This window comes from Rhea pennata, chromosome 16 (assembly GCF_028389875.1).
Source record: "Rhea pennata isolate bPtePen1 chromosome 16, bPtePen1.pri, whole genome shotgun sequence".
NCBI lineage: Eukaryota > Metazoa > Chordata > Aves > Rheiformes > Rheidae > Rhea > Rhea pennata.
Window position 1 is genome coordinate 12,200,132 of NC_084678.1, and position 17,017 is coordinate 12,217,148.

General features: G+C 36.5%; 2 protein-coding genes across 3 annotated transcripts in view; both read left to right on the forward strand.

Moving 5' to 3' along the window:
• Window positions 1-5,838, forward strand: part of SPO11 (SPO11 initiator of meiotic double strand breaks) — a gene marked incomplete at its 5' end in the record, with an annotated part of 39,481 nt that extends 33,643 nt beyond the window's left edge. Inside the window, 5 exons of the mRNA XM_062589542.1 lie at window positions 732-831; window positions 2,490-2,527; window positions 4,190-4,266; window positions 4,468-4,579; window positions 5,225-5,838. Coding sequence (XP_062445526.1) covers window positions 732-831; window positions 2,490-2,527; window positions 4,190-4,266; window positions 4,468-4,579; window positions 5,225-5,344 — 447 coding nt within the window. The remainder of the gene's footprint in view (window positions 1-731; window positions 832-2,489; window positions 2,528-4,189; window positions 4,267-4,467; window positions 4,580-5,224) is intronic.
• Window positions 5,839-6,546: 708 nt separating this feature from the next.
• On the forward strand, window positions 6,547-15,571 carry RAE1 (ribonucleic acid export 1). 2 transcript variants are annotated; one of them, XM_062588955.1, is made up of 13 exons: window positions 6,547-6,616; window positions 6,844-6,940; window positions 7,096-7,200; window positions 8,086-8,178; window positions 9,054-9,140; window positions 10,198-10,284; window positions 10,538-10,609; window positions 11,057-11,164; window positions 11,622-11,728; window positions 11,805-11,880; window positions 12,421-12,615; window positions 14,231-14,316; window positions 14,888-15,571. In XM_062588955.1, coding segments are annotated over exons 2-13 (1,107 nt in total). In that variant the 5' UTR covers window positions 6,547-6,616; window positions 6,844-6,850; the 3' UTR covers window positions 14,889-15,571. The 2 variants fall into 2 exon arrangements, with proteins under 2 accessions (XP_062444939.1, XP_062444938.1); XM_062588954.1 differs by having other exon boundaries at window positions 14,231-15,571.
• The last annotated feature ends 1,446 nt before the right edge of the window (window positions 15,572-17,017 follow it).

The window sequence follows — 17,017 nt, forward strand, 5'->3', positions numbered from 1 at the left end:
AGCCCATTAGCTTATCGACTTCATCTACTGTTGCAAAGTAGCTGCCCTACTCTTTCTCAGAAAGACTTCTTAACTCTTGAGTGTCTTTTTGTTCTTCAGGATCCTAGCTTTAGCAAGGCTGTAAGAAACAGAATTGTTCGATTTTTGGATTGTAATGAAAGAGCAATGGAACCTAGAGAAATAATAGGAATGTATAAATTGAATATGCATACCCACATGTTCTGGGACAAATATTGCCCACAGTGAGGACAACCTGATCCCCACACTTGAGATAAACATTTATATTGTGCAACGTATTGTACATTACCAAGTACCAGTTACAGTCAGCCATATCAAAAGCTTGTTTTATATTATTTCATTAGTGCTGTAAATATTTTAAGAGAAAAAAATGGTCTTTTTCTTTTTACACCAACTTATACAGGTATCAGAGTACACCTATATGTCAACTGCCAGACCTTACAAATTAACTCCTTATACAGAGGAAAGTATGGTTCTTCTATGGCCCCTGTAATCCAGTACATCTGTCGTGCTGCTTCCCAGCCCTTGTTCCTCCTTCCCTCCCCATGGAGCCAAAAAGGAGCATACAGCTTTCCCTGCAAAATAGCTGCAGGAGAAGTATTTCTGCCAGTTTTGTTTGTTTACTTGCTTTTAAATGACGGATGTAAACACATATGTCACCAGATGTTGTTTTAATTAATTTAAAAATGTCTGCTTTTATTTTATTTCCTTAGGGAAGAGGTGTACCAGATCTTAATACACGACTTTTGGTCAGAAAGCTGTGGGATACATTTCAAATTCCTATTTTCACCCTTATGGATGCTGATCCACATGGTAAATCTCTAGAGTTTCAATGACACAAAAAGAAAGAAAATTTATTTAGAATCTTTTTTCATACATTCATGAGAAGGCATTCATGGCATAGAGTAGGATGATCCAAGGTAATTGGAAGGTTGCAGATTTATGCAATTACTGAGACATCTGTACTATCTTAATAATCAAATCACATCTTAATCAAATCAAATCTTAATAATCACAAAACCTTGTGCCTTAAAAAAGAAAAAGAAAGATTTTTCTGATAGACTATATGGCTCAGATTAGAGCTAGATTTTTAAATTATCTGAGGACCTAAAAATGAGAATAAGTATCACAGGGAATTTTATGATCCATAACATGATTCCACTTATTTTAATGGGTGTTAGGCTCTGGGCCACTTTTGAAAGTCTCAGGAGATCCTAGCTACATCCTTGTAGAGCTAATACCTTTGAAAACATGTATATATTGGCTGTGGTTATGCCTGGAAAATAAATGCTAGACTATTCTGTTTTGAAGAGAGTTAAGTTCTCTTACACTAGAACACTGAGACTTTTAAGTATGTGTAAGACTGCACTACTGGTGATTCACAGAATTGTTTACATATAAAATGTGTTTTACCTACAAAATAGGTAAAATACATACTATGTTTTAACAAGGCCTAAGTACACAGCTCAGTAGTTTTGTTTTGTAAGATACAAGCTCTCTGGCAATCCATAGCTGAAATTTTGATTGACGTCAATTAGGTTGTTATCAGGAACTTTAAGAAGGTTGTGTTGACTGGAATTGCTGTAATTTTCTCTACGAGATTTGGTTGATTTTTACTGTCCTTTAAGGATATTTCTAAAAACCTGATTTCTTATAGAAACACTAAGATGTAAACCTGAAAACACTCAAATTATTTTCATTATTATCATATTAAAACACATATATATACACACATGTATATATAACACATATTAAAACACATAAATAATGTTTAAAAAGTTTAAAATTAGAGGAATGAAAAATGTAATAATTAACTTAGTCTTGAGCTTTCATACCTACTAAGGTTAATTCTGAAGAAAGTAGCAAGATCCAAGGATCTGTTGGGCATGTGTTGTTGATCTGCACATGTTCAGTATCTTTCAGCTACTCCACATGTGCAGACTCACCCAAAAGCCTATGTATAGCTGTTTCTTCTGCATAAAGCAAGCCCATAGCATTCTGGCTGTGCTAGTGATTTTATTATACCAGCAGTAAATCTGAGATTTCCCTGAAACATCAGATTCACATACAGAAATTCTCTGTACATAATCTACACTGAATACCTTCTGGAAATGAAGGCGATTACTACAAAATAAGAAGCAGCTGCCCAAAGCAATACTGTTGAGAGATACAGATTACACTGGACCAAGAAAGACCCTTTTCATGACAATGTGTAAAACAGCTGATCACCCTTGTTTCTAAAATGACTATGCACAGGCAGTGTAAAACATCTAACTATACAGAGGTGCCATATTATGCTCAAATTTTGATTGTATTATTTTGACATGCTCTAAAGATAATTGTAAATCATTAAGAACCTTATTAAGCCTAATGTCGTGTTATGCCATCAAACTGAATTATTAATGCAGTCTTCTTAAGCATGCCAAGCATATAGATAAACAGACTCTTGACACTTGATATTTGTAAATTAGGTATAGAAATAATGTGCATCTACAAATATGGATCTGTGGTGAGTATAATTTTTCTACTTCAGATATATTTGTTTTGTAATCCAGTCTTGAAGCTGGGATATGCAAAATGTTATAGTCTTTTTTAGAATGGCTATTGCCCTTTATTGTTTTGTTTCAATACTAAAACACAGTTTTTAGCCCTTGTGTATCTGCAAAAACAGCATCTTCCTGCACCACAAAGAAACTAGATAAAAATGGCGTGTTTCATTTTCTTATATCTCTCAGTGTTTGCCTGCTGCATGGAGTTGTTTATAATATTATTTGTATTTGGTAGTACTTTTTGTATTTTGATAGTATTTAGGAAGTCCCACGAGAAGTGTTCTCCATTTTACTTTGTCATACACACAATACTTCCCCTAGAAGACAAATGAGGAGTGGAGGAACTGGAGAGAAGGGATACATTACTTGTGAGATGGTGAACTGCGTAATACTCCAAAATCATGTTACGTTAGCAATGACTTTGGGGATAAAAATTTGTTTCTGGATACATGGGTTAGTGCAGAACATTACGGAGAAAGAGGCCAAGAGAAGAGGAAGGCATGTTGTGCTATATGCTAAAAGAAGAGGCAGAGGAAGACAATATGGAAGGTGGGTAGTCTAAGGTGAAGGCAGACAGAAGGAGCAGATAGGTGAACTGTTCAGTAAGGCAAAGGAGAAAGAACATCCAAAGTAAGAAAAACTTTGAGAAAACAATCAGACATTGATGTCAGAGTTCAAATATATGCCTCAAGAACATGTAGGAAAGCCAGATCTCCCAACTTTGTGGGTGAGCTGTCAAACTTAAAGCTTAGTTAGAAAGGTGTGTAAATTGATAGAACAGTATCTTCCAGGAGTAAAAGAAATTGTCAGATTTCTGTTAAAGTTTTTATTTTGTTCATTACAGGAACAGTTCTTCATGTTTTCTACAAGAATTAGGATGTATCAAATGAAACTTGTATATGTCAGGTTCATTATAAACAATGGAAATATTCATAATACAACATTATTTTAACAGTGGTACTTAGCTGTAGGATGCTGTAGATGGCAAAGTTTTCATGGATTCTGAAAACAACCAGATAAATTCAAGAAAAACGTGTTATCAGGTGTTACTAAATACACCACTACCACCTCTGTCTTGAAAGCTGGAATCAAACTGTTGAAGCAGGGGGAGTACTCTGAGGAAGTATCATTAATTGCTTATTTGCTTTCACACTTTTCTCTTAGATATTTACTGTAGCCATGATATTGGGCTAGATAAACCTTTGGGCTGGCAATTTATATATAATTTGGTACTTTTTAGCATAAAATATGAAAAATTCCCAAGCAGTTTTTAATTGTCATTGCTTCTCCTGTCTTAACTTTTGTCTGGTAATCAGAGTCATGTTGATTGTGAAAACAAACAAACAAACAAACAACTCCAAAACTTATGCAGACTAGACCAGACTAAACTGGACTAGTCTAGAGTCTCTCATAGGTTTAAGGGTACAAGTCTTAGCGGAGGAACTGTTTTTGGTAGCGGGATATGGTAAGCTTTAGTTGCACTATTTTCTCCTATAACATTCTGACTGTGAAAATAGCTAACCATCACTCTAGTAGTATGACCATGACCTTGGAAGGCATATTTCTCAAATTATATAAACTAAACAGACAGTCAATGTAATAGCTGACCTTTCTTATTTTAGTCAATGTCTTTTGAAGCCCATCATCTCACTGTTCCATCTATAAAGTGGATTGGTCTTCTTCCATCTGATCTCAAGAGGTTAGTTATTTCCCAAAAGAAATGGAAGTATGCTTCTCTTTCATAGATAATAAATGTAACTAACAATGAATTTGACTTAATGCACAAAAAGATGGCTGATGGTCAACTCTATTAATGCTTTTGTACATTATTTTGATTTGTTAATAGGAAATTGGAAACTAAAGCAGATGAGAAAACTTAATAATTGTATTTTCTTTTCAGATTGAATATATGCAAAGATGCCCTGATTCCATTCACAAAACAAGATCAAAATAAATTAGCAAGTATACAAAAGAGACCTTATGTTGCTTGTCAGCCAATGTGGAAAAGAGAAGTATGTATAAACTGATCATCTCCTATTTCTTAATCCCAGCAGGCCAAATCCTATCACCTGCAATCCTATTCCTCTTTATGATGACAAATTTAGTATAGCCAAGGCAGTAAGGCTTTGCAGCTCTATAAGGCAGCAAGACTGAGAAAGTCTATGCCTGCTGTCTCCTGCATCAGTGGGCCTTGATGGGTCACATTCCAGAACACCAGTGTTTTAAGCTTTACTGCCATTAGTCCTCTGATGATCATATGCTGTACATGGGATTTTAGTGCTTTCCTAAATACTATGAAACATGTTACATCTTCCAAAGAAGGGGAACACGTAGAGCAGTTGATCACTCTGTATTTGACTTCTGATCTTGCCTAGAGCATTTAAACACATATCTCAATTTAGGCATATATTGTGTGAAATGGTAAGCAAGGAAGAAAAGGTATTGTGTACTTATGAGGTACACACTGGAAAGCACATGAACACTTAATAAAAATCATTCTCAGTTCCATGGCAGGGATTTTGCAGCACCATTTCCAGTAATATTCTTTTTACTCTGTGGCTCTATGTGCACATCCAAAAATTTAATTCTTGTTTAAACAATTATAGAATCTTCAATCAGGGTGCTACAGCATCACAAGTTAATTTGTTCTTTTTTAGATGGAAATTATGGCAGCATCTAAAATGAAGGCTGAAATTCAAGTTTTAACTTCTCTTTCATCAGATTACCTTTCCAGAGTCTATTTACCAAACAAATTGCAATTTGGTGGCTGGATATGAAAACTTGTTTGCAAATGAACTGTCTTCTTGATACTGCTTTATTTTGTAACAAGTGTATAAAAGTACTACATTTTTGCAGAAAATCTGCAAAGAGAAGCAGGGATTTCAGTTTCTTGTTCATTTTCTTTATCATTGTATCTAGCATGTAATTTTGATCGACTCTTTCAAACTACAGAAGAAATGACAGCTCTTTTACTGTTCCTTCCATTCTGTGGCTACTGCGCTGTAACAATTCCAAAGGCAAGGGGAGATACCTAAAAAGATATTCCAGCAGGTTCTTCGTAGAGATAAAACATTGAGTTATACTTGCAGCTTAAAAACGTGTCAAGGGCTAGCTGACCCTTGTGTCTTAAAGCACAGTGAAATGATGCTGTTATACCATCCCTTTCATTTTTATAGAGGTTAAAGGACTTTGTTAACAAGTTATTTTATGTGCCTGCTGTTAGAAATTACAAGTGCAGAACCGTGATATTTTGTGTTCACTCTGAATTTAGATGAAAAAGTCAAGGATAGTTTTTCACTGCGTATCTTAAAGCAGCTGTAAATGTTCTTCAGTGAACAAGTGAGCAACCATATATTGTTGATTAGAATTTAATAAACAATCCTGTTAATAATGCACATTGTAACAGAATCCTGTGTTCATTTTCTCCATTTAGTGGGCTCTAAACAATAAAAGTGACCAGGAAATAGTGACTGAAGTGTATATTAAATGAATTTTGCATGAAGAAAGCAAACAGGCTGCATAAAAAACCCTTTCATTAGCACTTTCCAGAATTGATATGATCTGCACAATCATCAGCAAAAAATGTTTTCAACAGATATACCGAGTGGGTTTTTTTTAACTATTTCTCCACTAGTATTAAATTTAAAAGCAATTAAAATTCCTTATTTACTGCACTAGAGCAGTCATTACATACTACTGATTTCTACTGGCTAGTTAGATAAATTATCTTGATCCAAAAGCAAGTCCGGGTTAGAGAAGGCTTTATTTTCATGAGAGTGGAAGAAGTTTCCAAAACACTTGCAGAAGCTGTCTGACTGCCTCCCCCGTGTCTTGAGTTACCGCACGCGCCTCGCGCCGCTGCCCCTGGGGCCCGGCCCCGCCCCGCCCCGCCCCGCCGCGCAGAGCCAGCGCGAGCCCCCGCCCCGCCCCACGGCGCAGGCGCCGCCCCGCCCCGCCGGCCGCGGCGCCTGCGCAGAGCGGCGCGGCCTGCCCGGCCCTGCCCCGCCCTGCCGCCGGACAGCGCGAGCCGCCGCGGGCTCGCCGCCGCGGTGAGTGAGGGCCGGCGCCGGGCCAGCTCTGCCCGCCGCGCCGCGCCGCGCCGCCCCCGGCCGGGCTTCAGCGGCTGCCGCCCCGTCCCCAGCCCCCGGGAATGGCGGTTGCGCGCGGCGGCGGCGGCGGCGGCGCGGGGGGACGCGCGGCCTTTGGGCCGGCGTCCGCTGCGGGCCGGCGCTGCCCGGGGCCTAGCGGCGCTCAGGGGCCTCTCTCGCTTTCACAGGGCGAAGATGAGTCTGTTCGGGTCAACCTCGGGGTTTGGTAGCGGAGGTACCAGCATGTTTGGCAGCACGACTGCGGATAACCATAACCCGATGAAGGTAGGCGCGGGAACCCCGTGAGAGCCACCGCTCTCGCTGCCCTGCTTTAGTGCCTTTCGGCGGCCCTAACCGAACCCGACGCCTCGAAGTGATGGCGTCACGACGGCACAGTTCTTAAATGCGGCTAATTCTGTTTCATTTCCTGATCTTTGTAGGATATTGAAGTGACATCTCCACCTGATGACAGCATATCTTGTTTAGCTTTTAGTCCTCCGACATTGCCTGGTAATTTCCTCATTGCAGGATCGTGGGCTAATGATGTAAGTACTCTTGATCAGACCTACAGAAGGATCAAGTGAAAGCATTGGTGCCTAAACTGCAAAATGTGATCTTAAAAACCTGTGTCAGGACATCTGCAAATCTTTCTCTTTGCAGGATTGCAAAGTTTGGTTTTTGGTGTCTAGGCACTAAGAGTTTTGACATGACTAAGGAGCTACTTTTGCTGAGAAATTTGGTTATGATCTTCAGATTAGTTGTGCCTCTTCTGTGTTTCTTAATCTCCAACTCAGTAGACATAGTCAATAGTTTTCCTGTTAGATTTTTATTACTTTGACCTTTTTTTTCCTGCTGGTCTGTTTTTAAGCTTCATTTCCTAGGAGGATTAGGGTAATACAGTTATGCTTATGGTTTCCAGAGGAGAAACCGTGAAGGCACTGGCGATTCTTAGCTAATTTGACAGTGTAGTCTCAAAAGGATTAGTATCTATCAATCTTACTGAAATTTCTGTTTGGGTAGAAGCATGAGATCCCAATCGTTGCAAACAGGGAGGAGAAGACTGGAATTTTAAGCTCATCAGTTAACCATTCTGTCTGGTCTGTCAGCTGGAGACCTACACATGTAGCACTAAGATACATACAGGAGGCACTTTCTTCCTACCTGACAGTTAAGGATTCTGCAGGAGAGCACTGGGAGGTGTTACATGACCATAAAGCACTTTTTTAGGGAGAGTTGAAGTTGTTCTTGGGTGGAGGATGTATGGCTGCATGGACGAAGGGAGTACAACGAAATAAGGTGTTGTTAGTTTTGTAGAAAACATTTGATGTTTAGAATCATTTGATTTGTTAGCTTAAGTAAGCTTAGGATCTTCAAAGAGAGAAGTTTTCATATCAATGTGTTAACATTTGTGTATGCATCCCCTGTTGCAGGTTCGCTGCTGGGAAGTTCAAGATAACGGACAGACAATTCCAAAAGCTCAGCAGATGCACACAGGGCCTGTACTGGATGGGTGCTGGAGTGATGTATGTTCTCATTTAAAAAGAAATGAAGTTTTTTCATCCAAAAACAAAACAGCGTGTGGTTTTCAGTCACACTACAGTGCCAAATGTAGATGCGTCCCAGGATTATTTTATAGGCTTGTTACTGTAACTCTGCTAAACAGGCCTTAATAGAACAGACTAACACGGCCAGATAGGCTGGATGAAAGTCTGTTTAAGAATGTATTTAAAACTAGGCAAGAGCTAGTACAGTTTTCTGTTTTGGTTATAAAGTAAGCTTAGAAAAGGCCTCGAACTGAGGACCTTGAATCTGAAACAGTACTGTATTTTTAGCTGAGTTTCAACCATATGTTGTTTGTATTTTGCAATATATGATTTTTTTTCCTAAGATTTTGCCAAACGTGTGAGATTCTGCAGAAATGTGTTTACAGCAGCAGGGATTGTTCTCTGAAATTACCTAGTCATGATTTGACTAGCAAAATGTTTAAGGGCTATTGTCAGTACTAAGTGTTTGCATAATATTTCAAAATACAAGAAAAGTAGGGCAGTGACAAAATTAAATACCATGGGCTTTTTTCTCCCTCTCCTTTTTAAAAAATTTCTGAGTAGAATAAGTATTTTTCACTGTATTTAAACAAATATCCCTTGTGTGTTCACACCTTATCTTTGGGATAGAATTTGGGTTTGTTATTGGTAGATAGGTGTAAGGAAACAGTAATGGGCAAGTTTATAAAATTCCTTTTTTTTATTCCTTTTATTTTTATTGTCATTTTTATTTCTGCTTTATCCACGTACAAAACTACCCCTTTTTATTACTATTACTAGTAAAGAACAAGACTTAACAATTTTTAATAAATAGTATATGCTAATTAATCTCTTGGATTTTTAATTATTTTTAGGATGGGAGTAAAGTATTTACAGCTTCCTGTGATAAAACTGCCAAAATGTGGGATCTCAACAGTAATCAGGCTATTCAGATCGCACAGGTAAACAAATCCCAAACTGTTCAGTGTTTTTTTTTTTTCTCTTTTCTACTTTCATTAAAGGCTACCTTTATAAGCTAAATAGGGTAATGTTTAGTGCTTCCAAGTTAAATGAAATGTTTGTAGGATGCCTTTTACATTGCGAATATATGAGAAAACTGCTGTCAAAGTGATTTGAATAGCTCATGCAACATTTTCATGTATCTTACCTGAGAGAGCTCTTTCCATCACTGTCGTAAGCTTGCAAAATCATTCAGCTGCATGCTGATTACTGTCTGAGCCTACAGTGTTCTTCATCTTTCTCCTTGTGTACCTAGTCCCTGCTGTTGCTTATTTCCTGCTTTCATTATAGGTTATTGTAGTCTTCCTTTTTCTACTTCAACTCTATGGGGGAGAGAAAATTAAAAGAAATGTCTGAATTCACTTTCACAAGTGTCAGCTTTCTGCTGCAGAAATAACAGGAGTTGTAATTTACATTCGGATTTTAGAAGTGAATATTCACAGAACATGTAGTTATGGTGACTAAAATGAGTTATCAGTTACATAATTTAAGAAAAGAGTATTTTTACTGATTACTTTTTCAAGCTTATCTGAGGTGAAAAGAATTCAGGTTTAAAAATTTTGATTTTAATATCTTGTTGGTTTAGTGAACATAAGCCTTTCTCCTGTAGCTGTTCTCAAAAGAAGAAAGCCAGTTAATAAGGGTTGCCTTTTCTTAGGAAGTCTTGATCTATAGCATGACGTATTATGTCTTTATAAACAAATAGAAAACCCTGTTATTCATAGTTTATATTTCTGTTGTGACCATCTTCCTGTGTAGGGTGACTTTATAGTTTTTTTTTTTTTTTTTCCCCATCAGGAGCCACTGTTTTTCCTCTGTAGGTCTTTTTACAGTGTTAAACAACATAAAGTCGTGATTGACAGCTTTTATCGTAACTGCTATGACTAAAATCACTTTTTTTTGAATGCATAAAATGTGTAAATACATACAAAGCATAAGCAACAAATGCAAAATATTACTTTAGTAACTGTTGGTGTGTTTGTCCTGTCTGCTCTTCAGCATGATGCTCCCGTTAAGACTATCCATTGGATTAAAGCACCAAATTATAGCTGTGTAATGACAGGAAGCTGGGATAAAACTTTAAAGGTATGATTTTTACTTGAAAAAATGGGAATAAAGGGCACTAATATCTGTGCATAAAAATACATAACTTGAAAATATTTTCTTAAATATACTAATACAAAAAACAGATTAGTGAGGTAGCCTGATGTCAGGCATTACATTACTCAGACTCGACAAGAGTGAAACAACTTGGTAGGACTCGCTTTTTCTTTACTAAATTAACTTGTGTGGTTAGTCCAAGTCTAAGTTTGTTCTCTCTCTTTTTTGTATCCATCAGTTCTGGGATACCCGTTCACCAACACCTATGATGACATTGCAGCTCCCTGAAAGATGTTATTGTGCTGATGTGGTAAGCCAAGAAAAATGGTGAACTAGGGTCAGCTAGGCAGGCTGGAATGTTAATAAACTTGACAGTTCAAAGCTTCTCTGGGTTAGCACTAAATACGGACTGTTAGTATTTGATCTCTGGGTGACCTTCACAATAAGACAAGCTGATTTTCTCGATAAGGCCTCTAGCAAGTAGGTGTTTGCATCATACAAAGCATCCTTAATATCCCTTTTAATATCACAAAGACTGAATCAACACTAGGGCTGAACTATACTTTCTGGATCTGAAGATATGTCTACAGCTGTACTTTTTTCTCTCTCTTCTTCCCCTTTCTGCCTCCCTTGCTCCCAAAAGACAGTCAAATTCCTGTAATTTCTTGATAGATTTTTGAGAAATAATAAACAGAATTGTCTGTTGTGCTATTAACACAACTTTCTGTCTTCCAACATATTTTACAACCTTATCCAGGTTCATCCTATGGCGGCTGTGGCCACTGCAGAAAGGGGCTTGATAGTTTATCAGTTAGAGAATCAGCCCTCTGAATTTAGAAGAATAGAATCTCCTCTTAAACACCAGGTAAATAGTTATATTTATTACAAGTGTATTTATACAGACTGTTGAAGTTTTGAGCTTTTTTTGAGCAGTTCTGAGGTGGGATTGATAATATTTCGTCAGTGTTTGATATTATGTATGTGTTGTTGAAGAGACATAGGTCTGAGAGATCTTCTAAGTTTAGATCATCTAGTATTCATAATGTTCCTACATCTTGTCTTCTCTCGAGGTGTCAAATGTGTGTACTTTATTTTTTCTACTGAAGAAATCTCTATTGCGTGTCTTCATAGGATTTAGGAATGGAAATATTGTGGCTGAAATTCTCAAGACAATTTGACCTATCTTTCAACCTTGTTTGTGTTTCACTTTATTATGCATTTGAATATGTGGGGTTTTGTGCCCTTAAGCAAAACAGCCAGCATTCAGAAAATCTGGCCCTCGAGCTTTTGTCTAAAATACTCTTTATCTTTCTCAAATTTAGCATCGCTGTGTAGCTATTTTTAAAGACAAAGTGAACAAACCTACTGGATTTGCCCTTGGAAGTATTGAAGGAAGAGTAGCTATTCATTATATCAACCCTCCAAATCCGTAAGTATTAATTATTAAAACGTTCTTTATTGCCCACTTTACAATGAAGAAAGTAAAAAGACTACTTATTTTTCAGTGCAAAAGATAATTTCACTTTTAAATGTCATCGCTCCAATGGAACGAACACATCGGTACCTCAGGATATCTATGCTGTAAGTATTCAGCATTTATGCGGTGAGGTTAGAGGCTACATATGCTCTGTGTACTCTTTTAATGTAAAATTTGTGAATTGTTTGTTCTCCTTGACCTTTTAGCCTGCCTAAAGTTGTCATAAACTTGTACTTAAAGAGCAGTCATGTTAATACATTAAGAGAAAGGACAAATTTTGCATTTCTTTTTAAGATGAACCCTGGATAAACTATTCATTAAATCGTCTTAGGGTGGAGAAAGTATTTGCTATGTCTTTTTGTTACATCACTCTTGTTCACTTTGTTCATCCTTAACACATCCTTAATTTATTGTGTAGTGGGATTGTGCCATTGAATTCCTAGCTACTACAAAAAAGGATGCTTATTGCTTTGGGTTTAAAATTGTATTTGTTAAAACATTAAAAAAAAAAAAAAAAAAAAGAACGATAGTTGCAAAAAATCATCCATATGTGTTTTTTCTCTCAGTATCCAGTGCATGTGTTGAGTGTTCCCACTGCCTGCATATATGTGGTGTTTAACGTAGCATTTTGCATGATTTTGCAGGTAAATGGGATAGCATTTCATCCTGTCCATGGTACTCTTGCAACGGTCGGATCTGATGGTAGATTCAGCTTTTGGGATAAAGATGCACGAACAAAGCTAAAAACATCAGAACAACTTGACCAGCCAATATCTGCTTGTTGTTTCAACCATAATGGGAATATATTTGCATATGCTTCCAGTTACGATTGGTCAAAGGTAAAAATAAATAAATAAATTAATTAATTAATTTTTTACTTATATGCATATTGGCAATTGACAACAAATAGGACTTATCTTTTTCACATGAGCCTTTCAGGTTCTTTGTAAATACTAGGAGAGTCTTCCTAATTTCGCAGGTATGCAAGAAAATTTAGAGTGATACTTTAGACAGCTGTCCAATGCAAAGCAACACTAAAGTGCTACATTCTTTATTTCTTTGTTTGATAAGATTGCTAAATAAGGCTCTTTTCCAATTTAGATAAGAAAAATGTAAATTACCTGATTTAAAAAGTTGCTTCTGGTTGCTTGCACTCATTCTGCTGTGGGGAGCGTCATGGAACAATATGGCAGCTAACAGGTTCTCACACATCTCTGAAAAGCACATCTCTATTCCTCATGTGGATTCCTTTATTAATTTTAAATTATTTTTAAATTAATTTTGTGGCTATATTGAGCCACTGTTTGGGTGTCATGTACTAAACTTCTGGTAGCATCTATTTTTCTTCCAGAATAGACTCAAAAATAGGTCATCTAGATGAGATGGAATCACAACATACCATAGCTTGTGGGGGATTGATTCTTGTTAGTACTGCAAAAAGGGACAGCAAGGTTGAAATGTAGCTGATTTTAGTGGAAAGGCAACTAGAGTTTTACTTTTCTGTTATAACTAGTGCTTTTATATTTGAGGAGGATGTTACTTGTGCTTTTTACTGAAATTCCTATAGAAATCACACAAACTCTATTACATGCCAGCAAGAGATCTAAACTTAAATTACTATGTTGTAGTGAATGTTGTGAATGCTGACTAAAGTAAGATAACTTTAATAAACTCTAAAACAGGTGAATTCTTCTGTTCTAAACATGTCTTAAGTAGATTGCGATGATAGTTTGGTATGTATCTATCTTTGAGATTGGTAAATTGTAAACTGATAGTAAGCAGTAAGTAGTAAAACTGGTGGGTAGTAAGTTTCCTTTCTAGAAAACCTTTGTAGGACCAATTCTGTAAAGTTGGTAACTTTCAGGTTGTGCATTGGATTTTAACAGTTTTACCAGTGCTTACTTTCCTTGCTTTTGGAACTTTTTTTACTGAATTGGTAATGTGTATGCAGTAGTGTCAATATGTAGAGTAGTATGTTTGCCTTTGTAGTTGAACAGAAGTATTTTTGCAACTGCATTTAGAACTTGGGCCTCATTTTGAAAAAAATCTTGTCTTTCACTTAAAACAAGAAATGCAAAGTGAAATAAATTGGGCAGGAGTTTTAAAGGTTTTGGTTTCTTCTCTGCCTAGAGTGACCTTTTTTAAATTCATAGTTGAGTTCCTATGTTGCATATAAAAAGTAGAGTTTAGAGTTACTTGGTTACTTCTGTGGAACATTTTCTGTAGTTCAGAAATGAATAAATACCATTTAAATTTTACTTTATATGTACAGTTATTATAAGAACTTGTTAGAGTAAGCTGTTTCTAATCCACTAATGGTGTCCAATAGTACTTGGTCTTAAAGACTTGAAGAGTAAATCTTAATAAACCAGTGTAATATGCTTACTCTTACTTTTTAAGGTAATGTTATTTCCTCTTTGAACAGAGTAAATACAGATTATTTTGCTTTTTTAGGGTCATGAATTTTATAATCCACAAAAGAAAAATTACATTTTTTTGCGGAATGCAGCAGAAGAATTAAAGCCTAGGAATAAGAAGTAGTGAGTATGAATCCGACTTGTGTTACTCTACTGTTTTTCTGCCATTCTTGCCCCTACTCCACTGCTCTTCTGCCATTTGTGCCCTATTGCGCCACGATTCAGTCAACTTTGGATCGCTGATATTTAGCAGGAACTGTATAAATTACATTAAGTGTGTTCTGACTTGCTGGAGAACATCTTTCAAATTAGGTAGTCTGATATGTATAAGAAAGAAAGGCTAATATTCACATGACTTACCACTGTCTGTTCCACAGCAATAATGTAATTGCAGCAACATCTCTAAATCTGGGTTAAGTATTCCTGCTTAGAAGCGCAAGGATTTGTATCTATGGATTTATTTTACTTGTACTATGTTAAAAAAAACATTCATTGTAATAGTTTTGGAGAAGTTGTATAAATACTGTATTTTTTTGTAAGTACTTGAAGAATTGCAAATAATTCTTTTCAAAGGAGGCTTGATATTACTTAATATTCAGGGTTTTTTCATTGGTTTCTAATTTTTAAGATAGAAGTATTGTCTACTGTATGCCAGGAAGAAATGCCTTGCAAATTCTTTTCCCTTATTTTCTAGATGAATTTGGTAGGTATGTAAGTGGCCAATAGCAGTGACAGAACTCAAGGTGGAAAAGACAGGCACTGTGCAAATTCCTCTTTCCTTCTTCGTTACACTCTGGCAATGCAGGAGAATTTTGAGCCACCGCTACTATCGCTTATTCTAGTCCAAAGGGGAAACTGCCATTTGTGCCAAGTGGTATAGTTCAGTAACGTGAGCAATCCATTAAAGCTTTTGTTTTGATCACCACCAAACCAATGTATGCAAAATACGTGTGCTTTAAACTGCTTTAAAACTGACATTTTTAAAGTTAGTTCTTTTACCATTTTTTGTCCCTTAATGAGTTTCTGAAGTGAAAATTTTTCATTTTTGCATTAATTAGAAAGTAGTGCTGGTGAGTTTCATCCTCATCAAAAATGCTGTGAAGCAAAGTTAAAACAATGTGGATCTTTCTGACTTGAAACTACCACTGTTTACTTCAACTAGCCTGTTGTATACATGCCAAAGTTTTCTTTTTAGAAGCGAGTGCTTATTATTCCTGTTAACTATTATTTGTTTGATAATGACTAAATAAAAGAAGGGCAGCACGTATAGAAATACCTGTCATATTGTAAAAATTCTCTGTAAAGCTGTATGTTGCAACATTTATGATTATGGATTCATGCTACATTTCAAATAAAATTTTTACTAAATCCTTTTTTATATTCAGTAGTTCTGTTTTAGTAACATAGGCAAGGTGTTGTGCTTCACTTTTAAAAGCAACTTCATGTCTTTTCTCTGTAATTCAGATCTTGTTATGAATCATTCCTGTGTTTTCGCCTCAAATTAAAAGGACTAATGTTAAGAATAAAAGCCTTTTGTTTCATGCGAATGAATCAAGTTCCTTGCTATCTCAGCAGCCAAACACCTGACAATTTCTCTTCAGTACAATGAGTCATACTTTCTTCAAAATCTCTAGTTTAGTGGTCCCTTAACTTCAGACTCTTTCTTTTGCAGTGTTCGTCAGTTCTTGCTTGGTGTATATTTGAGGAAAGTTCATGAAATACGCTGCTGATGTTTAGAGATGCTCTGTACTGGATTTTGTTTCTTAAGATAGATTTCTTCCTGCTACTTCTACATTTTATGTGGTTTTAGTTTTTACATTCGTAGACTATTCATTTCGTTTAAGATAGGAAAGAGTTCCCAGCTGCTACAGCAATAGCTGGTCATCTGCTCAAACCGTTCTTTTGTTTTTATTGCATGTCATTTTTTAAGATTGTGTGTGCTTGTTATGCTGTAATCTTCAGCTGTACGCACATTTTTCCAGTCTTCCCACTCGAATGAATACCAGCAAGCACCTAGCAGGCTCAAGGTCAAGTGTGTGTAATCACTGCTGACAAAAAAAGAAAATTCTTACTCTGTGTGCAGAACTGGTATAAACAGGGAAGAACGAAGTGAATTGTCTCTCTTGCTTAAAAAAAAATCTATTTATTTGTTTAAATACTTAACAATGTGGATAAAATGACAAGAAAATAGATTCACTCTGACTCAGCAGATACCTTTCCACTGCATCCAATGGAATTGCACCTAGTTAGGTGGGTATTGAGTTTGCCCAAAATATATTTTCATCATGGAGCCAGCACTGGTTAAGTCCCTTTTTGTTGAGTGATAGAGTTTTATATTAATATATTGAGTACTTACTTGCCAGTAGAAGTCAATTTTTTATCTGTCAGCAAGGGTTCAGAATTTAGTCATTGCATTAATTGTTCAGACTAATTTTAGAAGGGCATATTTTCCATTACATTCCTGTGCACATTAGATATGTTCAACTGGGAGGACAGAGTCAAACTTTGAAATGATTTGTTTTCCATTACCCAAGTTATGAGAATGCATTGGCAATTTACTCTTCCCTAGAATTATTGTGAGGTTCTCATCTAAAATACACACAGCTGTATCCCTTCATTCTGTGCTTATTCATACGCAGTTCAGTGTTACACATGTTCTGGAAATGTAATAACTTGCTATGCTATGTCACCTGTCCAGAAAACTTGAATTATGTAGAATGTTAGATTCTAATGTGCACACAAAGCCAACTGTTGGAATGCTAGATTTATAAAGAAGCAAGTTATTTTCATTATTTGTTGAAAGTTTGCTGATAATGCTCATATT

Coding starts and splice junctions, on each gene's coding strand:
- RAE1 (XM_062588954.1), top strand. CDS start 6,851: ATGAGTCTGTTCGGGTCAACCTCGGGGTTTGGTAGCGGAGGTACCAGC. Junction 9,141..10,197: donor AGGCTATTCAGATCGCACAG/GTAAACAAATCC, acceptor TCTGCTCTTCAG/CATGATGCTCCCGTTAAGAC. Junction 10,610..11,056: donor GATGTTATTGTGCTGATGTG/GTAAGCCAAGAA, acceptor AACCTTATCCAG/GTTCATCCTATGGCGGCTGT.